The sequence below is a fragment of the Halichoerus grypus genome, chromosome 9 (genome assembly GCF_964656455.1).
Source record: "Halichoerus grypus chromosome 9, mHalGry1.hap1.1, whole genome shotgun sequence".
NCBI lineage: Eukaryota > Metazoa > Chordata > Mammalia > Carnivora > Phocidae > Halichoerus > Halichoerus grypus.
The window spans coordinates 61938196-61965758 of record NC_135720.1 but is presented as its reverse complement, the minus strand read 5'-3'; the positions used below and the strand labels follow the sequence as shown (position 1 = coordinate 61965758).

The 27563-nt window shown below is 37.2% G+C and overlaps 1 protein-coding gene across 3 annotated transcripts in view; it reads right to left on the bottom strand.

Annotated features, from left to right (window-relative positions):
* MMS22L (MMS22 like, DNA repair protein) overlaps positions 1-27563 on the bottom strand; it is a 131516-nt gene that overhangs the window by 10324 nt on the left and 93629 nt on the right. For all 3 annotated transcript variants that reach the window (XM_036101480.2, XM_036101478.2, XM_078054971.1), the window contains 7 exons: positions 25395-25545; positions 23098-23249; positions 22095-22237; positions 16778-16937; positions 11728-11897; positions 7984-8195; positions 5575-5738 (listed from right to left, as the gene is read on the bottom strand). In XM_036101480.2, coding sequence (XP_035957373.2) covers positions 5575-5738; positions 7984-8195; positions 11728-11897; positions 16778-16937; positions 22095-22237; positions 23098-23249; positions 25395-25545 — 1152 coding nt within the window. The remainder of the gene's footprint in view (positions 1-5574; positions 5739-7983; positions 8196-11727; positions 11898-16777; positions 16938-22094; positions 22238-23097; positions 23250-25394; positions 25546-27563) is intronic.

Genomic DNA, 27563 nt, shown 5'->3' with positions numbered 1-27563 from the left:
TTCAGATTTATATGAATTTAATTCCAGTGAAATACAGAAACACTACTCTTACATAAGTCTATTCCCCTTTCCCTTTTTTGTGCTATTATTTTTATACATACTACCTTAGCAAATGTTACAAACCCAGCAATACCTAGTTATTTTTATTTTATATAATTTTATGTCTTTCAAAGAAGCTAAAGAAAAAGAGAAGGACAGCAAGTCTATATTTTCGCTTTTGTGACACTAACCTTATTGATCATTTCTGTTCTCTCATAATTGCTCCTGTCTATCTGAGTTATTATCTGGAGTCATTTCCTTAGCCCAATACAGCTTTGCTCCCACCACCTCCTTTGAACCAATATTGATAAACACATTACATATCTATGCTATAGGCCCAATCATACATTATGTACATATCACTTTTTTATATATATCATTTTATACAACTGCTTTTTAAGCCCATTAAGAGAATAAAGGTAAAGAAATACGTACTTATGCTGTCTTTTACAATTACATAATTGCCTTACTGGTGTTGTTTGTTTGTCCTGTGTGGAGTCACTTGACTTTCATTCTTAAGAATTTCCTTTTTCTTTTTTTTTTTATTATGTTATGTTAATCACCATACATTACATCATTAGTTTTTGATGTAGTGTTCCATGATTCATTGTTCGCGTATAACACCCACTGCTCCATTCAGTATGTGCCCTCTTTAATACCCATCACCAGGCTAACCCATCGCCCCACCCCCCTCCCCTCTAGAACCCTCAGTTTGTTTCTCAGAATCCACAGTCTCTCATGGTTCGTCTCCCCCTCCAATTTCCCCCCCTTCATTTTTCCCTTCCTGCTATCTTCTTCTTTTTTTCTTTTTTTTTAACATATAATGTATTACTTGTTTCAGAGGTACAGGTCTGTGATTCAACAGTCTTACACAATTCACAGCGCTCACCATAGCACATACCCTCCCCAATGTCTATCACCCAGCCACCCCATCCCTCCCACCCCCCACCACTCCAGCAACCCTCAGTTTGTTTCCTGAGATTTAGAATTCCTCATATCAGTGAGGTCATATGATACACGTCTTTCTCTGATTGACTTATTTCACTCAGCATAATACCTTCCAGTTCCATCCACGTCATTGCAAATGGCAAGATTTCATTCCTTTTGATGGCTGCATAATATTCCATTGTATATATATATACCACCTCTTCTTTATCCATTCATCTGTCGATAGACATCTTGGCTCTTTCCACAGTTTGGCTATTGTGGACATTGCTGCTATAAACATCGGGGTGCACGTACCCCTTCGGATCCCTACATTTGTATCTTTGGGGTAAATACCCAGTAGTGCAATTGCTGGATCATATGGTAGCTCTATTTTCAACTTGTTGAGGAACCTCCATACTGTTTTCCAGAGTGGCTGCACCAGCTTGCATTCCCACCAACAGTGTAGGAGGGTTTCCCTTTCTCCGCATCCCCGCCAACATCTGTCGTTTCCTGACTTGTTAATTTTAGCCATTCTGACTGGTGTGAGGTGATATCTCACTGAGGTTTTGATTTGGATTTCCCTGATGCCGAGCAATGTTGAGCACTTTTTCATGTGTCTGTTGGCCATTTGGATGTCTTCTTTGGAAAAATGTCTGTTCATGTCTTCTGCCCATTTCTTCATTGGATCATTTGTTCTTTGGGTGTTGAGTTTCATAAGTTCTTTATAGATTCTGGATACTAGCCCTTTATATGATATGTCATTTGCAAATATCTTCTCCCATTCTGTCGGTTGTCTTTTGGTTTTGTTGACTGTTTCCTTTGCTGTGCAAAAGCTTTTTATTTTGATGAAGTCCCAATAGTTTATTTTTGCCCTTGCTTCCCTTGCCTTTGGCAATGTTTCTAGGAAGAAGTTGCTGTGGCTGAGGTTGAAGAGGCTGCTGCCTGTGTTCTCCTTTAGGATTTTGATGGACTCCTGTCTCACATTTAGGTCCTTCAACCATTTTGAATCTATTTTTGTGTGTGGTGTAAGGAAATGGTCCAGTTTCATTCTTCTGCATGTGGCTGTCCAATTTTCCCAACACCATTTGTTGAAGAGACTGTCTTTTTTCCATTGGACATTCTTTCCTGCTTTGTCGAAGATTAGTTGGCCATAGAGTTGAGGGTCCATTTCTGGGCTCTCTATTCTGTTCCATTGATCTATGCGTCTGTTTTTGTGCCAGTACCATACTGTCTTGATGAATGTTTTATCTTCACTTTTGAAAGGCAGCAGTTTTGCAGAATAGAGGATTCTTGGTTGACAGCTTTTTCTTTGATCACTAAGTGTTACCCCACTGCCGCTGGCCTCCATTAATTCTGAGAAGTTACTTGCTGACCTATCTGGGGTTCTGTGGTAAGCGATGAGTCATCTTTCTCTCGATGCCTTAAAGATTTTCTCCTTGCCTTTGACCTTCAGCATTTTTACCATGATGCATCTCATTGTGGAACTTTTTGAGTTTATCCTATTTGGAATGAGCTGAGCTTCCTGAATGTATAGGCTACTGTTCATTAATAAATTTGGGAAATTTTCAGCCATTATTTCTTCAAATATTTTTTTCTGCTCTTTTCTGCCCTCTTCTGGCATTATATGTATGATGGGGCACTAATGGTATCCCACATTTCTCTAAAGCTCCGTTCATTTTTCTTTTTTTTTTTTCCCAGACTGCATAATCTCTAGTCATCTATCTTCAAGTTTGCTAATTCTTTCTTCTGCCAATTCAAATCCACTAATGAGCGAATTTTTCAGTTCAGCTCTTGTACTTTTTAACTGCATAATGTCCATTTGGTTCTTTTTTATATTTTCTGTCTCTTTACTGATATTCTTTATTTGATGTGACAATGTCATCATACCTTCCTTTATTTTGTTAATCATGATTTTCTTGAGTTCTTTGAACATACTTATAATGGCTACTTTGAAGTCATTGCCTATTAAATCCAGGATCTGATTGCTCTCACTGGCAGTTTCTGTTGCCTGCTTTTTTTCCCCAGTATATGGCTCATACTTCTGTTTCTTTGCATGTCTTGCCATTTTTTTGTTGTTGAAAGTTGGGCATTTTTTAGTGAAGTCTACTTCTCCTCCTCTCTGCCCCCCTCCAGTGTGAAGCCTCTAACATTGCCCCAAGCTGATATAACCTTGGGTATTCCCCTGTTTCCATTCGAAGACAGTGGTTTTGACAGGGCTCCCTTTGTCCCTTTCTCTGACCACACTCAGCTGTGGAGCTTCACTAATCAAAGCTGATTACTCTATTGTGTTTTATAATGCCCGCGGGAATAAACTGCATTGATCTAATCAAGTTTGGGCTTTTCTAAAGGGACAATTTCTGTGGGCAGTGTTTGAGATTTGTTCTGATCCAAGGGCTCTTTCCAGCTGTCTCTTTCACCATTTTCTCATCAAACTAGACTGTCTATAGATCAGCCTATATATCCAATGACTCCATTATTCTCCTACCTATTGCCTATCACCAAAAACTCCACTGTTTTGACAGCACCCTTAGGCTTGAACTTTTTCACACTGATTTGCAAATGAAGTCGGTTCCTTTGGGAGAGATTCAGGAGTTCTCTGTTCTTTGGTCTGCTTCTCCTCTCTCCACCTCTACCAGGCAAAAGCTCAAGAGGTATGGCTCTGATGTTGGGGACAGGGACAATGGTGCCCACTATTTGTTGAGTGACATACCCACTACAGGAGCTGAGTACTTGTGGAAGGAAAGGCAGCAGACCCAGGCATCCTCAACTTGCTTCACATGGCAGGGAATTCACACCTTTAAGCTGTGGCAAGGATGACCGGTGCCTGGGTGCCCAGTAAAAGAATGGAGCCCCCACTTCTCAGCCACACTTGCCTGGAATATAACCTCAGCGTAGCTTGGGGGCAGGATGAGAAATACTGATATCCTGCCTCTCACAGGATGATAGCCCTCCTACTGGGAGCTGGGGAAAGAGAAAGCCCTATGTTCTTGGATCTACCAGTCTGGAATAGAGTTTCTGTCTTACTGAGCTGGGAGAAGTGAAGAAGGGAGTGGTCTTGGTTCAAACACCACACAGACTTCTGCTGCTTTACCAAGTTTTAGTAGATTTTCTTAAATAAATGTTTCTCCATTTGCTATATACCCTTAGGACTATTTTCAGAGAATTTAAATACTTTCTTTTAAATAATTTCCACTGGTTTTACTGGGGAGTAGGTCAGCAGAGCTCCCTATGTTATCAGGCCAGAAGTGGAACTCTTTTAAGCTCTTGAGTACAGGTTTTTGAGTGGACAGTATGCTTAAAATGCTCTTGGGCATTTACCTAGGAATGGCCTTGCTGAATCATTTAGTAACACTAACTTTCTGTGATTTTACAGATTATTCCTTTAAACATTGAGACTACAAGGAGAGCAAGAATTTTCTCTCAGCCACGCACACAAATCTGTGTTTAATATTGCTTCCTCAGCTTATGAAGACAGCAATGTGGAGATAGGTATTCTACCCATCTGGAACATGTGATGCACTCACCAGCTAGATGTGAGCAGCAAAATTCACCTTCCACACCCTGTCCTCCTTCCTGATAAATATTACTATCACCAAAACAAGAGGCTAGCTAAAATTTTATACTGTCTGCTCCGTTTCAACAAATTTTGTCTTGTACACCACAACAGGCTTTCACTGAAAGTATGCGTAAGTTTTCAATGAGGACAAAATTTCTAAAGAAGACTCTGGGGTCCATCTGGGTATTTTTCAGCGCAGAGATGCTACTATCAGGTAAGGGCATAACACACCAAAACATTTTTTTGTAAAACCAAACTTGGGAGCAGAAAAACAAAAACAAACCAAACATTTTAATTATTAAAATAAATACACATTTAAACAAAATATGCATAAATTTTGAGATAAAACAGAACATTTCAAAGAGCTATTTGAGCTTTCAGCTACCACTTCGGGTGCTGCCCTCAGATTCTTCAGGATCCACATTGCACTCACTTATCACAGCAGTTAGAAGTACTTAGGTGGAAGCATTTGAGAAGCCCTGCCCTGAACAATCACATTATAATGATAACACACACACACTTACACACACAGCATCCTATTTACATTAAAAACTCCTTCAGGATAGAACTATGGCTACTATTCTGCATATTCTCAATAAGCTTATTAAAGCATGCTACTCACAGTGGGGATGAAATAGATGATATTTTAAAGAGATCCCTAGCAGTAAGGCTGATGAGACTGAAAACAAAAGGACGAGGATCAAAGGATCCTTACAGGATTGCCTGTGAAAGCTTAGATATTCTAGCAGAAACCTGAACAGAAGAACTTACGCTGACCCCTCACCACATGATATGTAACAAGTTGATTTAATACTGTAGTCAGATTAAACAAATACTCTTTAAAAGGTTAACAAGTCTAATCAGAGGAAGGAGCCCTTAAATAAACTGTTTGCCTTGGGGGAAAAAACAAAACAGAAGTAAACTACACTGAAACATGTCAGTGTTTAACCATTTTATCATGCCCAACCTCAGCTATCCACTGTTTTTTAGCCACAATATGTAGAAACTGATATTACATAAAGAAAAGTATAACAACACAGATTCAAACTAACCTTGGGGTTCACTGACCAACATCAAGCATTTTAAGACGCCAGGGAGGAGCAGTTGAACCTCAGAAATGTCTATGCTAGTGTCTTTGAAGAGCTGCAGGACAAAGGCCAGAATAGAGGCTAAGCGAGGAGGGAGCAAGGACCCTTTACACTCCAAGTAGGACTTCCTAAAAAGAAGCACAATTTTGTTTTTTCTTCTAGTTAAAGTTTCAATGAACAGAATCAAATGTCATACACTTTAAAGATACTGACAAATTTTACCCCCCAAATTAATAAAGCACAATTAAAAAAAAAAAATACGTGTATTTTACCATGCTATCCTCAAGCATAAAAATTTAGAAGCAATGACTGCACATCTTTGCTGCGTTGTAAGGGCCAAAGCAGAATACAGACACAAACGAAATTTAAAACAACCTGATCTTTAAATGAACTTAATCAAAACCCAAATGAAAACCTAATTGTTAATTTTTTTTTCCCTTTCTAATATGAGCCTGATTTCCTCTATCAGCTCCTCAACAATGCAACATTTTCTTTAATGTCAAATTTGCATAAAGAAATCTCTCCTCACATTTATTTATTTAGGGATTTGGGAAGGGTCTTATTTTTCCAAATCAATAAGAGGACTGTCCTAGGAATTAGCTTCCCATTCCAGCTTTACCTCTTTCTTTCTCTTAGGAAGTAAAAAAATCAGAGGTAATTTAGGATTTAATATTTTCTCTCAAAGCAAAACAAATTTTAGCATTATAAGTCAACAGAGATCATAAAGATAATTTATCTTACTCATTTTTATCTCTCTACCTCTTAAGCAGGTGTTGGCTCATAATAGGTATTCAGTAGATATTTAAGTGAATAAATGAAAGTGGGAATTGCTCAGTTTCTAAAAGGTCTAGGCAACATGAAAAATTGCCAAATATAGCTAAATCTAAGCTAGACATCCAATGTACTTGCAAAGCAATAAAATTTGCCGAAATGAGCCATGGAAATCACTAAGGATTATAAAGTCTTTAAGGGCAGGAACTATGTCTTCATCATCATTTCTACTCCATACAGTGGCTTCCAACAAATACTCCATTTTAGTAGATTCATTCAATCTTTGAGGACAAGGGTTTTGTCTTTTTGGTTCACCGTTGAATTCCTAGACCAAACATTTATTGTGCACCTACAGTATATCAGGTACAATGTAAGAATGAAATGGTGAATACGGTCTCTAAGGCAAGGGGCTCACTGTCTAGTGGAAGAGTTGGACAAGCAAAAAAAATAAAATAAAAAGGCTATTATAATATAATGTGATAGGTGCTTTGAAAATAACCCCAGAATTCTCAGGGATTCAGAGGAAGGAGCCTCAACAAAGATGGGGAACTGCAGGAGTGGAGAAGCATGGAGTGGAGGGATATTGTGGGTTTGGTTGCATATCACTATAATAAAGCAAATGTCACAATCAAGTGAAATGAATTTTTTGGTTTCTCAGTGCATATCAAACCTATGTTTACACTCTGTTGTAGTCTATTAGGTGTGCAACAGCATGATGTCTAAAAAAAACAACGTATACACCTTAACTTAAAAATACTTTATTGCTAAAAAAACCTGCTAACCATCATCTGAGCTTTCAGCCAGTTGTAGTCACCGATTACAGATCACCATAACCAATATGATAGTAACAAAAAAGTCTGAAATATTGTGAGAACTACCAAAATGTAACACAGAGACATGAAGTGAACAAATAATGTTGGAAAAATGGTGCCAACAGACTTGCTGGATGAAGGGCTGCCACAAACTTCCAATTTGTAAAAAACAGTACCTGTGAAGTGCAATAAAACAAGGTATGCCTGTATATTGCCGTAGCATCTTAAAGTTTAAAAACTAATTTCATATGAAGCCAGATACTCCATGAAGACAAAGAAAAAAAAAAAAACTTCTATTACTGAATCTTCTATTGTTGCTGTTAAAAGGTAACAGAGAACCTAAGAGGTTTCACTTATGCATCTAATAATGAAATCAAAGTTATTAAGACAGAGAGGAGACCAACAAAACAGGACTTCTTAGTACTTCCTTTTTCATATTAGCATTCATTTTTTCACTTAGTTGTTCTCTTTTAAAAATATAAATAATGTGTTTTCTATAGTAGAAAATACACTTACTGTTTATCTGAAAGAACTAAGAAAATACGTATCTTTAGGACATGTATAAGGAAAATAATAGCTATGTAGATAAAACAATTTAAAGAGCATTGACTCAGGCTGCCATGAGCAAAAGTCATTTTAGTAAATTCTTAGAGACAATGTTTCTCAGGGAAAATGAAAGTTTCTAAACTACCAGCATCCCAAGGGTTGCCAACACTTTGGGATGCTTTGTTACTTTTTAATAAAGATTAATACATTGTAAATACCACTTGTTTTTAATATTTAGATGTACCTTATGACTTGTACGATGCATTTCTTTAGAGGTGATATCAGTGGAACAGCGGCGGAGTTTCTCAATGCCAACAAAACAGGGTGTTGTCCGAGACCCGAAACATGCGGGGACGATGGAAGAAACCGCCCAATGTACTGCTCAATAACACTCCCTAGTAATTGGTTCAAATAGGCATTTGGATTTTGGGACTGACCACACACGATACACATGCCCTACAGGAGAAAAAAGAAAAGAAATAGTAAAAGGCAAAGTTAAAAAAAAATATACTGAGGAACTTATTTAGTCCCTAGCATTAATATTCATGTCAGAATGTGTCACCCATAATCAACAAAGACACAGCCCAACATCAACAGACGATGTGAATATGAGGCTCAGGGACTTGCTGAGCTTGGGTTAGATCCATGGGGTGGTATCTAACGAAACATGCATGCCTTCGGGGTGTACGCAAATGAAGCAGGGGAGAAGTGCAAGAAGACAAAGGAAGCTTCCTTCTTCCTCTCATACCCAGAGAACATGACCACCACACTCATCAACTACATTTGTGTATTATTTCAAAGTAATAAAATACATTTTTAAGTCAGTTTTTTTATGTAGGTACTGGTCATTTATCTGAGTGACACTACAGAATTTATACTAAAAATCTCCCATGGTAAGAAATGTGATAAATTAAAAAAAAAAATTGACAGGAGGGAAATACAGAAGAGTACAACTCTGATTAATGACTATTTTTTTTTATTTTTATTTATTTATTTTTTTAAAGATTTTATTTATTTATTTGAGAGAGAGAGAGAATGAGAGACAGAGAGCATGAGAGGGAGGAGGGTCAGAGGGAGAAGCAGACTCCCTGCTGAGCAGGGAGCCCGTTGCGGGACTCGATCCCGGGACTCCAGGATCATGACCTGAGCCGAAGGCAGTCGCTTAACCAACTGAGCCACCCAGGTGCCCTGATTAATGACTATTTTAAGAGTTTCATGTGTCAGGCATTGTGCCATGTGCTTTATATCCTTTACTTCATTTAAATTTCTCAAAAGAACAATGACTTGGTTATTATCACATCTCTGATTTCATAGCTGGGGAAACTGAGGTTTAGAGAAGTTAAGAGTTCTGTTGATTTAATCCCTTCCATTTGTACAGAAATTAACAAAGTTAACAAAATAATTCCATGTGGATTACAGTATTTGATACCTACAAATAATGAAACCAATACCCTGAGAAATATTTTTTCTGCCATTGTTACTAAATACTGCATATTAATAAAATACAATCACCAACACAATGACAAATTATGTGCTAAAAGTTCATTTATAATTTGGTACTTTGCAATTAGCAACGTGTTTTCCTAGAGAAATAATTAGAAATGTTTATGTATCCATTTTAGCTATAAATGAAAGATTATTTGTAATAAAAGTAGCATAGAGCTGTTGACACTATCAAACAACAACTGGAAAAAAAAAAAGCAACGAATACCTCTCTAAACAGTTTCTTCAATGTTTTTGTTTAAAACAAAGCACATTATTAGATGATGAAGTAATACATGGATATGTTCAGAAAACTCTGAAGAGGAAAGCTGAGTATCTTTAATAAATTAAAGGTATAGAGCTCTAAGTCAATTCTGCCAAATGGATAAATTCACCAAAATTTTCAATTAACCACTTATGAAGTATTATAAGAATTTTTTTTTTTTTTAATTAGGCTCCCTCCACACCCAACATGGGGCTTGAACTCACGACCCTGAGATCAAGAGTCCCATGCTCTACCGACTGAGCCAGCCAGGCACCCCTAATACGAATTCTTGTTGTACTATTTTGGCTTAAGAGGGAAACAGAGAACACGTTTTTGAGACTCTCCTGCTGCCCAAGATTCCTCCCCACCCATATTCCCTGATTGGCAATACTTTATCTTTCTGCCAGCAGACACACTAAACTTTATTATGTTATGTTATTACCAATACAAAATTAAAAAGCCAACTTAAAATTTCTTAGACACTGTAAAAATCTGTTTAAAAAAATCCACCTGTGGAAAAGACTGCTTATTACCCAATCACATTCTGTTCTCCCTTTCTTCCTCAAGTTTCCCTTGTTGAACCCCAAACTAAGAAGCACTTATCTTCAGTATGAGACACCAATGAAAAACAAAGCTTCCAACTCTGTGCTTTCCCCTGAATGACAGATTAATATTTCCAAGTGCCTACCTAGATATTGCACAGCACCTCAAACGACAGCTGTTCAGAAATCATTAGCTTCATCCCCACATCTCCAGAATTGCCCATGTTAGTTAGCAACACTACTATCTGCCTAAGCAGCCACTCTGGAATCTAGGAAGTATTCCATTTCTTTCTGTTTCTCCACAGCATTCACTCAGCAAGTATTTTTAATCAGACCTCCTACATGTTTCTGCAGTCTGCTGTGTGAGTTCTATACCCGCTCGCTTCGTTCAAAAACTTCAGATAATGAACAATTCACTGCCTTCCAAGTCTCCAATGTAACGCCCACACCAACCATCTTAGATGCCACCAGCATCACCTTTCTTTTTTTCTTTTTATTTTTTTATGTTATGTTACTCACATAATTACATCATTAGTTTTTGATGTAGTGTTCCATGATTCATTGTTTGCGTATAACACCCAGTGCTCCATTCAGTACATGCCCTCTTTAATACCCATCACCAGGCTAACCCATCCCCCCACCCCCCTCCCCTCTGGAACCCTCAGTTTGTTTCTCAGAGTCCATAGTCTCTCATGGTTCGTTTCCCTCTCCGATTTCCCTTCATTTTTCCCTTCCTACAATCTTCTTTTATTTATTTATTTATTTTTTTAAAGATTTTATTTATTTATTTGACAGAAAGAGACACAGCAAGAGAGGGAACACAAGCAGGGGAGTGAGAGAGGGAGAAGCAGGCTTCCCGCGGAGCAGGGAGCCCGATGCGGGGCTCGATCCCAGGACCCTGGGATCATGACCTGAGCCGAAGGCAGACGCTTAACGACTGAGCCACCCAGGCGCCCTCTTCTTTTATTTTTTAACATATAATGTATTATTTGTTTCAGGGGTACAGGTCTGTGATTCAACAGTCTTACACAATTCACAGCACTCACCATAGCACATACCCTCTCCAATGTCTATCACCTGGCCAGCATCACCTTTCTAACATGTAAATAGGATATGTCACTCCCACTCCCCTATTCAAAATCCATCAAAAATCCATCAACAATGCATTCAAATCCCCACGTAAAAGAACAAATCCAGACTTCCTAGTGTGGCACATGGAACCTTCTAGATGAATGTCCAACCACAATAGAATTCTTTGCTCTTCCCCAGCATGTCATACTTTCTTAAAGCTCATGCCTTTTACCTGCTGTTCCCTCTGACAGGACTGGTCCTTTAACTCTTACCCACTCTGCTCCTTTACAACTCATCTCCTTCACGGTATCTTCTCTCCCATCTCTTCATCGCCGTCTAGCTGGCAGACAGCTGAGGCTTCTAAGGCAAACTGGGAGCACACTACTGTGTCTATGCTAGTCAGCCTCCTGTCTCAACTTTAATTGCTTCTTGAGAGACTGCCTCTTCCATCATTGTTTTCACGGCCAAACACAAGAGGAATTTAAAACTTGTTCAACAGAAGTGCCACATGTACACACATAACCTTGAGATGACAATGGATGGTTTTCAAATCTGCAGTGAGGATACTGTTCTAAGGCAAAGTTTCATTTTTTTCTTTTACGCTTGCAAGCAGCCACACTCACTATACCTGGAGGTACAGAGGAAGACTCTTTTGGATTGCAGTCAGCAGGGGTGCAGGCAGCTCTCTCTCTGGCTGTAGCACGGTGTGTGGCAGCAGTAAACAGTCAATGATCCGGAATAGGAGCTTTTGCGCTTTCGAGGTGGCAAAGATCTGTGCCCATGATTTAACAAGAATTCCTGACAGAGAAGAGGAGTAACAGCAGGTATGGTTACCTTCTGACCAGAAAGTTTTGCCATTCCACCATAAAATTTATATTTAAAGCACACAGGACCAAGTTAAAGTAGGCAATAGAGAGAAACACGTATTAGAAGTCGAAAGACTGATGTCACGTCATATATTTCACTAAAGAGACAAATTTCTCTCAGAATTGTGGGCTAAGAAAAACATACATTTCCTAAGCAACTGGCATTTAATACATATACGCTCAAACACACCATGTGATTTGGCTATACATTACGTGAATATACTGATCATATGTCGTAATTAATCAGATCTCTCTTCTTGCTTTGGCTGCTAGGAAACTCAGAGGCGGATTTATAACCCAACTTTAAGAACTCTAGAAGACCATGCATTGTGCTTTTATGTGTGTGCTCACTCTTCCTGGGCTTCAGCAAGCTACTACTCCACATTTACTTTTTTGATACCTTTATCTTACATAAAATTTTATAGGCTGTTTCAACCCAGTTTGCAATACAAAAAGATATAACGAAATTTAATTGTTAAAGTAGGAAAAAAGGATTAACTGTAACCTTGAAGCAATCACTTAACCTCTCTGCATTTCATTTTTTGTAACTTTCAGTTGTTCAACATACCCAGTGAGTTTCAATTTTGATCCTGAAAGAAGAGAAGCAGACATCTTCACTACATAAAATATATTATGTTTTCCTTCATGCTGGGAGTCAGTTGCTACATTTGATGAGAGTGGAGCTAAAAATGAGCACCCTTTGTTTAGTAAAGTAATTAAGAGGAGATATCTCCTTCCCATTAGAGTCTATTTCTGCTACTGAGGTCTTCTTTATTGAAACAACAAATTTAAAAGATCATTAAGCACTTGCCCAAATGGCATAGTGGTACATGTACTGCATGAACTTTTGTATTTTATTCCATCTTAGAATGCAGAAGATATGATAAAATTCAAAGCCATTTCCATAGAAAAAAAAGTTTAAAATTCAAGCTCTGAAGGAAAACAAAAATATGCTTATAAAAGAGTATATTGATGTTAAAAGAAAAAAGCCCAACCAATAATCACTTCTAAGAACAACAAACAGCAACATTAATCTTCTGTTGTAAAAGGAAATACAATAATCAATCATAAAGAAACACAATGCTCACTTGGCAGTATTTTAAATAACGCTGGCTTGCTCCTCATTTTTCCAGTAGGTGGAAAACTGGTGAATGACAGCAATGTAAGAAGAACTCACATCCTAACTAACATTAATGTACCTGTAAAGGGAACTGCCATCACCACTGACATCTGAAATGATTCATATCACTTAGGTGTCACATAGGAATGGACTTATAAAGAGCAAGGGCCTTCCAACCAAAAATGCTATCATCTACCCTTGTATTTCATCTTTTGCAATGGTTAAAACACTTTGCTGAAGATCTTAAAGTTTTAGGAGTTCATAGAAGGCAGAGGCAATCCATTTGTTTCACTGCCACATCAGAACCCTAATTTTTTTTTTTAAAGATTTATTTGGGGGGGGGGGGAGAGAGAGAGAAAGAGAGAAGGAGATAGCGTGAGCATATGTGCAAGCACAGGGTGAGGGGGCAGACGGAGAGAGAGAATCTCAAGCAGACTCCTCACTGAGTGTGGAGCCTGATGTGGGGCTTGATCCCAAGACCCTGAGATCATGACCTGAACTGAAATTAAGAGTCAGATTCTCAACTGACTGAGCCACCTAGGTGCTTCCAGAACCCTAGTTTTTTTAAGTTTCAGTGAAGAACATTTAAATGTGTGGTATTAAAAACGCAAAGACAGGGGCGCCTAGGTGGCTCAGTTTGTTGGGCGTCTGCCTGCGGCTAAGGTCATAATCCCAGGGTCCTGGGATCAAGCCCCACATTGGGCTCTCTGCTCAGCAGGGAGTCTGCTTCTCCCTCTGCCCCTCCACCTGCTTGTGCTCTCTCTCAAATAAATAAATAAAACAAATCTTTAAAAAAATGAAAAGAGAAAGAAATTTTTTAAGTAAAAAACTTTGAGAAAGGTTTAAATACATAGTATAGCTTTGTAAAAAAAAACATCTTTTTCCTGGCTACAAACAAATTATGTAACTGGTGATGCTGAAAATACAGAAAAATTGTGGGGAACATAACTTGTACAACTGGAAGAGAACTGTACTATAAGAGTTCTTATGTGTTTACTTATCTTCTATTCTATGCATATACTATGCCTTAAAAAGAAAAAGAGGAGGATTGGGATCATTACAATAGGCATTTAAAAATGTATTTATAGTTAGAAAGTAACTTTGCTCATTTAGGAACATTAAAAGATACATTATGCACTTTTTTTTTTTTTTTTAAGATTTTGTTTATTTATTTGACAGAGACACAGTGAGAGAGGGAACACAAGCAGGGGGAGTGGGAGAGGGAGAATCAGGCTTCCCACCGAGCAGGGAGCCTGATGCAGGGCTCGATCCTAGGACCCCAGGATCATGACCTGAGCCGAAGGCAGACGCTTAACGACTGAGCCACCCAGGTGCCCCGATACATTATGTACTATTAGCTAGGTTTATAAAATCATTATATTCCAGAAACATTTATTTAGTATATGACATCTTCCACATTGGTGAAGCTCTTCAACTGATGTATCCCCAGTTCCCAATGCAGGCCAAATATATAACTCAGGAAACATTTTTATTTGTTCAAAATACAACATGACAACAGGAATAGGAAGTTCAAAAGATATGGCTACTATCATGAGTGAGTTTAAAATTTAGTAGGGGCGTGCCAAGTACGCAAATAATTATAAAAGCTGGCAAGCTATGAAAAATGTCATAAGAGATGGACAGATGAAGCATAATCAGGGAGACCAAGTCTACCTGGGAGCATGGAATATTTGGGTTGGGCACTGAGGGTCATTTCAATTACAAAGACAAAGGAAGAATGATTGAAGAGAGAATGACCAACAGAAAAACATGGGATGGAAAAATAAGAGATATAAATGGAAAAACCACAAAAAATGATATAAAGAGGAGGAAAGTTGAAGATACTACTCATGAATCAATCCTTTTTCAGAAATTACTGAGTTACAATTAAGACCCCAGATGCCTTAATCTTAAGTGTGATTTTATGAATGGTTTGCACCTTTCACTAGCACTCTTGTAAGTAGACAACAGAGGTATCCCCAGTTAGGAACTGGCCAGATAAATAAAACAGTTTTTCTGTGGTTAATTCTTTCCCTCAAGTGAATATGATATCCCCAACCCATACACTTAAAGAAGGTCTGAACCCTCAAAAGTTTATACTTGCTCTTCCTCCGTTTTTTTCTGAGCCTTTTACATACAGAAGACAGTAAATTATCTGTTCTTAATTTTTAAGGCATAAATGAGGAACATTGTACCAATATATTCTATTCCCAGTCTCTGAGATTTAGACAAAAGGAAAGAATACAGATCTACCTTCCAGGAAGTCAAAACTCAACCATGTAACAAAACAAAGAAGGTCCTCAATTCTTCATAAGGAGAATTTTATCCTGGGTCTACATATCACCAATCTGAATATGATTTTGGAGTTATGACTATCATATATTTTATAAAATAAAGATATATCCTGAAATCATACATTTAGCTTGGCAAAGATCTAACAGAGACTAATAAATTATAAGCCTGAATGCTGAAATACTTATTCATCTACATCTTACTATGTTAAATTTATAATAAATTATCACGTATGTTTTTCTCTAAAATTAAGATGCTTTTATTGCTACTATGGCTTTCACTACATTCCACATCATCCATATTTACACATTTTTGCATTCTCCTTTATCTTTCACAACAAAGATAAAAGGTTTCAGACAGCCCAAATCAGGTTTATTCATATGTTCACAAGATCAAAGGGAGCAGATATAAGGTTTAGGCCACAGAGAAATTAAAAAACAAAACCAAACAAACAAACAAAAAAAAACAAAAAAACCCCCAACAAACTAAAAAAACAAACAAAACCCCCCCTCCTTAAATTCTGTATAAAAACTTCTAAGGAAATACTTCTCATTTCCCTTTATCCAGTTCCTATTTTTCGTTAGTAACATGGCTTTAGTGAACAAAGGTATTCAAATTACTGACTTCCTCAAGGATGAACTGTGTTGTTATAGCACAAGCACAGAAAAAGATTTCTTTCTGAAAGGAGAAAACATAGTATTGTGAGAAGCAAGATTTGAAGCATAAATATCTCTAGTGCTGTAATAAATTCTTTCCTGACCTCCTTCATACAGAGCAGACCAGAAAAATAGAAGGCAGTGATGGTTTCCTGATATTTTAAATTCTAACAGAGCACAGATAAGCTTTAAAAAAAAAAGTCCATTTTAATTATCCAGGTATTCACAATGTGAGTGATTCACAACAGACTACTGACAGCAAATTGGTATCAGGATATTTTGTTTTGGTCATAATTAAATTTTTTTTTTTTTTTAAAGATTTTATTTATTTATTTGAGAGAGAGAGAACGAGAGACAGAGAGCATGAGAGGGAGGAGGGTCAGAGGGAGAAGCAGACTCCCCGCCGAGCAGGGAGCCTGATGTGGGACTCGATCCCGGGACTCCAGGACCATGACCTGAGCCGAAGGCAGTCGCTTAACCAACTGAGCCACCCAGGCACCCGGTCATAATTAATTCTAATATTAACGTAAGCATAACAAGAAGAGGTCCGAAAGGAGGCGGGGCAAGATAGGATACACTAGTAGAAAGCCAATATGAATTACTGTAAGCTAAATCATTGTCTTTCAAATTATTCTTATGATTGTATGGAGAACAGTGATTTAGCCAGTGTATTAGTATATTCCTATCTATCATGATACTATAGGTTCAACCTAAGGAAGTTTTAATAATGTCAGGAATACATACCCATCATCCTATAAGTCAGTTGCAGCCCTGCACTGGAAATTTTTTTTCCCAAATAAGGTTTTATATATTTTAATATTTCACCAAGGTATTCTAAGGACTTTGTGACCATGGCAGATTTATCAGAAAGGTTCTGCAGGTTCCCGTAAGTAATACCAACAGCCTATAAAAAAAAAAAAAAAAAAAAAAGGAAAAACATGATTTAGATTTCCAAGTTTTACACAATACTGACTTTGAGAAATGAAGAAAATTTCTCTCCCCACACACACCCCTTACATTCTTAAGTGTACCTCCTTACCTTTCCAATAAATGTTCACAGCAATTAAAAAATGCCAGTGGAAAGAATTAAGTCTTGCCTTTTGCAATTAAAACAAAAGGTTAAAAGAATAAAAAAATCAATGGAACCAATATAAGAAGTTTTATCAAATCATGTCAAGCCTTCCAAATATCCTAGTATACAACTGGCAATTACAATCCCCAAATTCCTATAAGGAAAACCTGCAAGCAAGGTTACCAAATTCTTACATGTAAGACCTCTATGATGTTCAGTTCTGTGATATGATTTTCCCCCCAGAATTTTCTTTATAAGCTGTTAATTAGATTCTAGCTTATCTTTCTCAGAGGAAAAATGATGAGGTGCAATGGGCACAGATGAAAAAATGGTGAGAGGTGGTAGGGAGAAATGGTGAGGTGAGGCAGTGAGAGAAGGTAAAATGGGAAAAACAAAGGAAATAAAAGAAAGAATAAGTTGAGGAAAAGTGAGACTAAGCAAGAGGTGAGCAGTCACAAAAAGAATCAAGAGCAGACTGGCTAGAGATGGGTCGGGAGGTTTGAGAAGAGAAGCAAAGTTTTCAAACCATTACTGGGGACTGACTTACAGTGGATTTCAATGACCTAAATTGGACCTAATAGCACCAATATACATAGTTAATGTGATTTTGCTCCTGCAGCTCTCAGCAGATAAGACAAAGAAGAGAAAGCAAGTGGTTGCACCAATCTAAGGTTGAAGGTTTGTAGGCAGAACCAAAAGAACCAAGATGGAAGACTGTAGGGATGATGGTAAGAGTACAGCTGCAGTGAGGCCCCCTAAGGGGTCTAATTAAGGTGGAGAGAAGAAGTAAGGGAAGGGAAGAAGTAAGACCTTGAGAGGATGTCGCACTTGGAGAAAAGGAAGTGGAAGGTCATGTGAGGTCACTTGGAGAATTGGAGGCACAGGTGGTGATAGTCAAAGAGCTCTCAGATAATCCACGCGATGCCATAGGTTCACTTAGGTTTAGTCATGGGAGTGGGTCGATGAAGTAGAGCAGGAGTGAAGATCACCAGAAGACTTGTGGAGGAGCTTTGAAATGAGGGATTAGGATAAGTTATTCAAGGTGATATTAAAGTTAGTCATGTTGATAATAAAATGTAGAATGGAGGAAAAGATAAGGAATCTATGACCTGGAGTGACTATGAGGTGGATGATGAAAACAGCAACAAAAGATAGATCTGATGAATCTTTTTTTCGATTTAGCTTTCTGCCCTTGGTTCTCTACATTTCTTTTCCTAGACCAGAAGTTCTCAAACTTCTCAGTTCCCTTTTATCCATGTAAAAGCTGAGGATCTTAAGGTGCTTATTATTATTTGGGTTATATCTATTGATATTTACCATATAAAATGAAAAGAGAACACTTAAATTATTTATTAGTTCATTTAAAAATAATAAGCATTATATGTTAACAGAGTAAAATCTTTTTATGGAAAACAGCTTTATTTTCCAAAACAAACCAAAAAAAATAGTGATAATATTTACATTTTTGCAAATCTTTTTAATGTCTGGCTGAATAGAAGACAGCTAGATTCTCCTATCTGTTTCTGCATAAAATCTGTTGCAATATGTTGCAGATGAAAACAATTTAATCTCACACATATATGCAAATGGAAGAGAAAGAAGTATTTTAGTAGATTTTTTAGATAATTCCTCTCTGATATCCCCTTTCAAGGAATTCCTCTCTGATACTACACCAAAACTTGACAAGTGGTATTTCTTAAAGGTTAATTGTATTATGGAATTCAGAACCATGTCAACGAATATCTTTACTCTTCTACATTAAAAGCCACTGATCTATTTTGCTCTTGAATGATTGTGTAATACCCATGCATGGTTTTACAAAGCCCGTTTGGTTATCTGGAAAATTCTGGCTCACTGAGTTATACAACTTCCCAATGTGGACACGTTTCATTATTCATTAAAAAAAGTTCTATTTGTTAATACTACCACCAGTGTCATCAGAAAAGTCTTTAAGTATCATGATGCTCTCAAGCTCATAATGGCAAATACAAGTTTTCCAAAATTCTAATTTTCTTAAAAGCTCAAATTATGTCATTAGCAACAAACACTGTCAGTTGTTTTTTTTTTTTTTTTTGAAGTGATACTCATTTCATACATTTCTGAGAAAATGTCTGCCAAATACCGAAGTCTGAATAACCATACTTTGTTAGTTTTTCTTTCAAGATAAAAGCAGTCAGGTCAGCTTGTAACTCAAATTACCACACAAGTGCTGTTTATTTATAGACAGCCACCTTGCTTTATATGCAGCAGACATGCTTTAAGTACACTCCCCATTGTCATTCAGAGGGCGTTAAAGGACACTGTACTTAAGGGTCAAAATTCAGTAAAATTAATAATTTTACTACTTCATTAAGGATGTTCTTTAAATGAAATTGGATTCTTTTTTTTTTTTTTTTTCTGTGATTGCACGGCAGCAAAAATGATAATGACCACCAATATAATCTTGGGCCATGGTATTGATTTGTGTTAAAGTTTTTGCACTATTTGTGCAAATGTCAATACACTCTTGAGCTTGTAAAATTCCTGGAAAGGTATCAGTAACCCCCAGAGGTCTATGAAACACACTTTTGAGATCTACACACTGTTCTAGAGCTCAGTATTTTTGTGTTTAGCCTTCATTTCCTTAGACTATAAGACATGTATTTCTCAGACTATCTCAGGGACTTCTCCGATCTCATTATTTACATGTCATACTATCATTTCTGTGCAGGAAAGAGTTAACACAGTAGGCCTAGACTTGCTATCTTTAAAAAGGCCTACTTGTAAGTCTGGCCCTTGGCTGGCGAATGGGGCCTCAGGTTTTTCCCACCATTTCCTGGTAAGAATGGCTCACTGAGCCTAAACTATTTGGGGAAACAATGTAGTTTATGCTGAGTATCTGCCTCCATTCTGGGGGTCTGGAATTTTCAAAGAGCTACGTGACCAGTCCCCACTAAAAACCTCAGGCACTGAGTCACTAATGAGTTTTCCCGGGAGACAGCATTGCAGATGTGTTGTCACAATCCCTCTCAGGAAGAATTAAGCGTGCCCAGTGCAGCTCCTGGGAGAAAACCACTGGAAGCCATACCTGGTGTCTCCAGACTTCACCCCATGTACCTTTTTTCTTTGCTGACTGTGCTCTCGATCTTTCACTCTAATAAGGGATAGTTGTGAGTAAAATTATATGCTGAGTTCTGAGTCCTCCCAGCAAATCATACAGCACTTGGGAATGATCTTGGTGACTCCTCACACAATCTCAAACTAAACCAGTTTAAAATTGGACTCCTCACCTACGTCTCCCTCACCCTAAATCATGATGCTCCTATTTCTCCTTAAGGTATCATTCTTCTGGTTAAACACAGTGTTTATCTCAGATCCCTTCAAAAATCTCATAATTCAATTTTCAATTCCTTCTAAATCTAACTAGTTTCTGGCCAACAGTTCTTCTGCACCTTTAATCTACCGTTACTAATTTTCTTAAAAAGTCATTTGATCAAATCAGACCTACTTAAAAATTTATAAAGCCTTCATACTGTTCACAGGAGAAAATCCAAACTTCTTAGACCAAGATGCTCTGAATTATTAACCTACTGAATGATCTAACAACTAATTGGCACTTAGCATACACTGTCTTATTATTTTAACCTTTGTGTTTATCTTGTATTCTCAGACAAGTAAAAAGTTCTCGAAATCAAGGACTACTTCTTCTGGTTTCTCAAATCCCTAAGAAATCCTAGCATAATACTATCTAGCATTTAGCAAACAACTATTATTTACTGTGTGGTGAAAGAACAATTAATTCAGACTGGCTTAAATTAGTAGAGTTTCTGAAAACTATTAGTGAAATAAATGACTTCTACCTCCCTTTCTGGTCCAGTATGGTTCCCAGCGTAAGTGTTTAAGTACAGGTTAAGATTCAATCAATACTAAATAAAAGGCTAAATAAAAGAAATGTCTGTTTTATAGCTGCATAAACAATTACTAAATATTTTTAGGATTTATATGATATCACTAATCGTCATACGATTGTACTTTTAACTTAATGGAAACCAATGGAAGAATTCACATTTATGGAAAGAGCTTATAGGTTGTATTTTTTCATTGACGTTAATACCAAACACTTTGAGGGAAAATAAACCAACTTTTATTGTGAATAGCTTACAAAAACACTAATCCAAACATGTTAACAACTTCAACAAGGCTGTAAAGCAAAGAATACCACATAATAGAAATTCTTGCAAAATTAATAATTAAAAGTCAAATGTTGAAAGGGACTATTTATTATGGAGACAAAACTAAACAAATGGATTGGATTTTAAAGCCCCAACCATAATGATATGAAGCAGTTGGTGCTTATGCTAAATACAATAAAATTTTACTGTAAAATTTACTGTTTGCTACAGGGTGGTAAACATTAAGTTGGAACTATTATGGGACCACGTACAAGGCAATCTAGTTCCCAAGTATCTGGAGAATATTGCTATCTAGCAGTTTTAGCAATAAGATATTCCTACAACTGACAGAAGCCTTAGTGTGAGGGTATTATGTAGCATTCTTTTTTTTTTTTTAAGATTTTATTTATTTATTTTCTTAGAGAGAGAAAGCGAGCATGAGCATGGGGGGTGGGGAAAGGGAGAGAAAGAATCTCAAGCAGACTCTGTGCTGAGAGCGGAGCCTGATGTGAGGCTCAATCTCACCACCCTGAGATCATGACCTGAGCTGAAATCACGAGCCGGACACTTAATGGACTGAGCCACCCAGGTGCCCCTATTACGTAGCATTCTTCAGTCATTATTTTTCATTAAATGTAATTCTTCTGGCTGTCCTTAAGAGTGAATTGTACTAAATCACAGAGTCACATTTTTATTCCTCCAGAATTTTATAATAGCAAACAATAATGATTCAATTTAAAATAATTCATTTTATAGAAAAACTTCATAAACACTTGAAGTTTTTGTGAAAAAATAATTATAACGGATTTGGACAATTATATTAATAAATGAAAAATACCTCAAAAAATAGAACAAGTGCTTTTGTAGGGTCTTCTGGACTGGATAAATATTCAACTTGAGCCTTTGAGAAAATATTCTTTACTTCTGAGAGTTTAAATAGCAACCTTGTCAGTTCAGCCAACTGTTCCAAGTACTCTTTTTCTGTTGAGATAAAAACAACATAATAATATTTATGTTTATTATATACATTTATATTACACATATATATAGATGAGAGTATGGAATGCAGCATTCATTTATAACATCCTTTTTTTAAAAAAATTCAGATTTCCACATAATTGAAAACTTTCAATTAAGTCTCTAAGGAAAGGTTTTATTTAAAACCAAACAAACATATACTTATGAATGTCCTAGCCCCAAAAGTTTATTCACGTAAAGCTAAATGATGCAATAAGATATCAAAGTAAATTTGGAGCATTTTTTTCGGTCCAGCCTTTGTGTGATTTATAAATGGCCATAAAGAACAGCTTTATGAAAAGGCATGCCCTATAGACAACCAAAACTGTATGGATATTTTAAAAATAAATAAAGTACAAGTATCACTTTGTGACTAATAATAGTAGAGCAGAAGAGAGGTAAAATATCTAATATAAAATGGGAAAGAAATATACTAATTATTCATAATTGGATACTTTTCTTTTTAAGGTGTTAACGGTGTGATATCTGGTTATTTATTTTATAGTTCTACTTTTTTTGTGTGATCAGTTTCTTCAAGGTAAAAAAATAGCTTGTCACTGGAGAGCAAGTTTTTGTTCCCGGCTTCCAAGGAAACAAGTTCTTTTATCTTTATCGGAGAGAAATTTGTCATATATGGTAACAGGAAAATATCAAGAAAAAGAAACAGGCTGCAGAAAGAAATAAGTTATTATTTATACATATTACAAACATTTTATATAATATTACAAATATATTTTGTATCTTTTTCTATTAATTAACGTAACAAAACAGGAAATTTTAAACATACTTAGATATCTAGAAAGCAAAATGCCTGAAATACTTACCGACTGCCTGTCCAGGATTTATATCAATGAACAAATCATCAGGCACATAGAGGTTGTTTATGTACATTTGCAAAACGCAACGAATCCATGATCTTACAGTTAAGGCTTGAAAAGATACACAGCCTGTATGAGGAAGTGCTTCACATAACATGCTGTAAAAACAAGATGATGGATATTAAAGACCAAAACCTGACAATGTTCCCTGAGTACAGAGACTAAGAAATGAAGGAAAACATTCTAACATACCCTACTTCTTGGCCTCCCTTATTTTACACACACATTAATGCAGATAGGCACTGTTGAAAATAAATACTACAGATACACCTAAAAAGAAATTTTACATAAATATTCTTGCTTTCATCTGTAATCTTCTAATTTTTAATTTTCCTCTTTCCACTGATGGCACACGTATAAGGTTATGCCAAGGGGAAGAAGGAAGAGAGAGTAAGGTTAAAATGGGAAAATCGAGGAAGGGGCTAATAACTTGCAAGGTGAGATGATAATGAAGTGGAAAGTAGGAAAAAAAATAGTGGCCCTTAGAGTAAATAAAAAGAACAGAAGTCATGACCATTTATATAAGAAAAAGTTAAAGACAAAGTATATTTCTATGTGAGTCTTCTAAACAATCCCATTCCCATTCCTTTCTTTCCTGCTACCCCACCCCATGGGCGGTCATTATTAAAGAATTCCAAAGTAACAACTGAAAATAAAATCTTTCTATGAAGCCAAAGGCCTGGCTAAACCTGATATCTACCCATTTTATAATCAGGGGTTAGAAAGGACGAGGGTGGTCTTAAACTAACTATAAAGTGCTAGGTAAAGTTAGAAATTTAAATAATACATATAAGTCATAACTCTAAAAATACTGTTTTGTGGAATGCCTGGGTGGCTCAGTAGGTTGCATCTACCTTTGGCTCAGGTCATGATCTCAGGGTCCCAAGACTGAGTCCCACATCGGGTTCCCCGCTCTCCCTCTGCCCCTCCCCCCACTTGTACGCTCTCATGTTCTCTCTCTCAAATAAATAAAATCTTAAAAAAAAAAATACTGTTTTGAAAAACTTTGAAAATAAGTTGCCACAAAGAGTACACAGTGTAGAACGCAGGTTCATCATGTATTACCTATACGACCTTCCTAAAATTACTGAACATCTTTACATCTCAGTTTCTTCAAATGTTATTATACACCAAATATTATCTTTTTTTTAAAGATTTTATTTATTTATTTGAGAGAGAAAATGAGATAGAGAGAGCATGAGAGGGGGGAGGGTCACAGGGAGAAGCAGACTCCCTGCTGAGCAAGGAGCCCGATGTGGGACTCGATCCCAGGACTCCAGGATCATGACCTGAGCCGAAGGCAGTCGCTTAACCAACTGAGCCACCCAGGCGCCCCCAAATATTATTTTTTAAACTAAATAAGTTAGTTTCAGTAAAATAGTTTCAGCAACTAAACAAATAAATTAGTTTCAGCAGATAGTTTTAACAAAAGTATTTAATAAATACTAATAATGTTTGTTACTACAGAATTCTCAAGCTAGATGAGATTCTAAAAATAATCCAAACAAAGTTGAACTCCACTTTTTGACTGAAAGCCAATGAGAAGGTGACTTAATATCTGCTTGGTGAGCTTGTCTATGAGAACACCTCACCGCCTGCATCCCCCTTCTCACTGACCGGCAGTTTGGACAGGAGCTACAGGGGTCTCTTGAGTATTCGTTTTATTTTCCCTCATCTTGATATTCTTATTCAAATTTTCCTGATTACACTATTTCTATTTTAATTTTATTTATTGTGTGTTTTTTCTATTGGGGTTCCTCAGATCTGTTATGTAACAGAGCAGGAGACACAGAATAGGCAAACCAATGTTCAGGGCGATGAAGTGTCTTGTTCATAATTGTGCAAGTTAAGAGACAAGTGTTTAAAAAAATCTAACTGTGAAAGGGAAAGCTATCATTGAATCTAAAAATACCATAATATACTAGTATCTTACAGAACCAGCAATATTACTTGCATAATTTCTTTCACAAAGGTCAGTATAGAAAGGTCATTTCAGGATGGAATAAGGCAGTCCTACAAAAAAGTTTTGAAAAGGGTGCTTAAGCAGCAGGTTTTTGTTTTGTTCTGTTTTTTAAGCAGGCTACTGCCACTGTCAAGCGCTGATCTATCCAAAAGCAAAAAACCACCCAAGTGAGAGTATATGTAGTAAGATCAGTTTTTATTTGTGAAGATTCTTACTTTCCTAGTGTACTGATCAATCATGAGTTTCTATTAACGTGCATACCTGATATCAGGTCACTTACCTATTTTGTAGGCAATGACTTAAATATCTTGCTACAACTTGGGGCCAGATGATATCATCCCAACCAAAAAGTTGCATCACTGATATAACTGGCTGAGGCTGAAGATCTGATGGAGCTGTGCTGGGCATGTCCATTGCAAGCAAAGTAAAATCTAGATTTAAAATGAAAGATATTTGTGGTGAAGAATTTTTAAAAAACTATTCCCCTTCCCCAAATTATATCAATAGTGATAAAAAGAATTCAGCCACTCAATAATAAAATGTCACATTTAGAAATGCAGAACTAACAAAAAAACAAAAACTGAACTAAATTCATGTTGCCAAAGAAATTTCTGTAGCGATCATCTAGATCTCCAAGAATGGGTCTAGAAGAACCCATTTTAGCGTTATCATGATCAAATCTATAATGGCTTCCTCAAATTCCAAATTCTACACCCAATGTTTCTCTCATTCAAAAAACCCATTTAAAAAAATATTTCTAGCATCTACTTTTCTCCAATCAAGCTAATGTACTTGCCACCTGCCACAGAGAAGACTTCAGTCTTACCTTAGACACTGGACAGTCGTCTATTAAACGGCAACCTCCTATAATCAGTGGCACTCCACTTCCTTCAGAACCCACTAAGCCTAGGAACTAGAATTTCTTCGTTAACCATGTTAAACAAATATCGTTTATTTTGTGATTTCCTGGGAATTCCCCAACTTAATTTGTATTATATTAATTTATGTTTGTCAATAAATTGCTTATGAAGCACTGGTTCCTACGCAGCTCTCTCAAATGGTGGCTGTGCATTCTCCCACCCCTCTCCTACATTTGAGCTACAGATAGAGAGTTTGTTCCTTGGCCCCATGGCTGCTTCTAGAGCATTCTACCTCCTCAAAACCTCCAGCTTTGACTCTCATGTCATCAGATACCAGCCACTAACTCTCCTGTTGCATTGGCCTCGCGCTGCCTAGTTCACGTCCCCTCATTCCTCACTAACATCTTCTCTAGCAGCACTCCTGTCATAATCCTTGATGGCTTTTCTTCTAATATCCTGGCCTCTCAGTTCCTTGAACTCCCCTTCTGAGTGAATCTATCTTCCATTCTATTTCAGCCATTCACTCCCATGCTGATACTGAGAGACTTTGCCATTACCGGTAAATATGTTCTCTCCGTAATTTCCACTTCCAGGACCCCATTTTCTGGCTCCAGGTCCCCAACTTCCAACAACTATCTGATTTCACCAGGACCTATACAATTCATTGATCCTACAACTTTTCCCCTGTCCCTCGCTACCTTCATGCCTCATCTTTCCCTTTTTAGGCAGCTTGACTGCACGGTCCACTGTTATACTCATTTGTGTATACTGTCAACTCCCTTGCTTCTTACTTGATTCGTTGTACTTCTCTGGTAAAAAGCATCTGTTTCATTCCAACTCTTGGTCTTCTCTCCACACGCACCTACGCCAGTATAAATGGCTGGCGAGCAACCCGGCTGACTGATCTCACTTTAGATTTATGACTACAAACTTTAAGTTGGCCAGCATTCCTGCCACATTACTCCAGTCCATTCAGATTTTTATTCTCCTGGAGGACTACCGCATAACTTCCTTCCTCTCTCCGTCATCAGCTAGTACCTCCTCCCCGTCCTTACTTTCCGCTGATGGCCTTACTTACTACTTCACAGAGAAATGGGAAACATCAGCAGAGAACTTCCGCAAGATCCTGCCACATCTGCCCAGACGTCTCTACCTGGGCCATATCCTCTGCCTTCTCTTCTGTTACTACAGATGATCTGAGGCCAAATCCTCTATGGGATCCCATTTCTCTTGGGCATTAAAACACAAGAGACTCTCTTGCATCATCAAGTTTTCCCTCACTCCAGAACATTCCTGTCAGGATTATAAATATGCTGAAATTTCTCCTGTGCTATTAAAAAAAAAATCTCTTTGACCCCACACCTCCCTCTAGCTAATATCCCCCCTTTTCTACTTCTCTTAAATAGTGATAAAAAGATTTATCTACATTTCCCATCTGCAATTCATTTTCTCTTGAATCATCTTCAATCAGGCCTTTGCTTCTAGCACTACACCAAAACTCCTTTTCAACGTTACCAATGACCTCCCTTCTTGCTATATCCAATGACCAATCTCAGGCCTCATCTTACTTGATCCATTAACAGCATTTG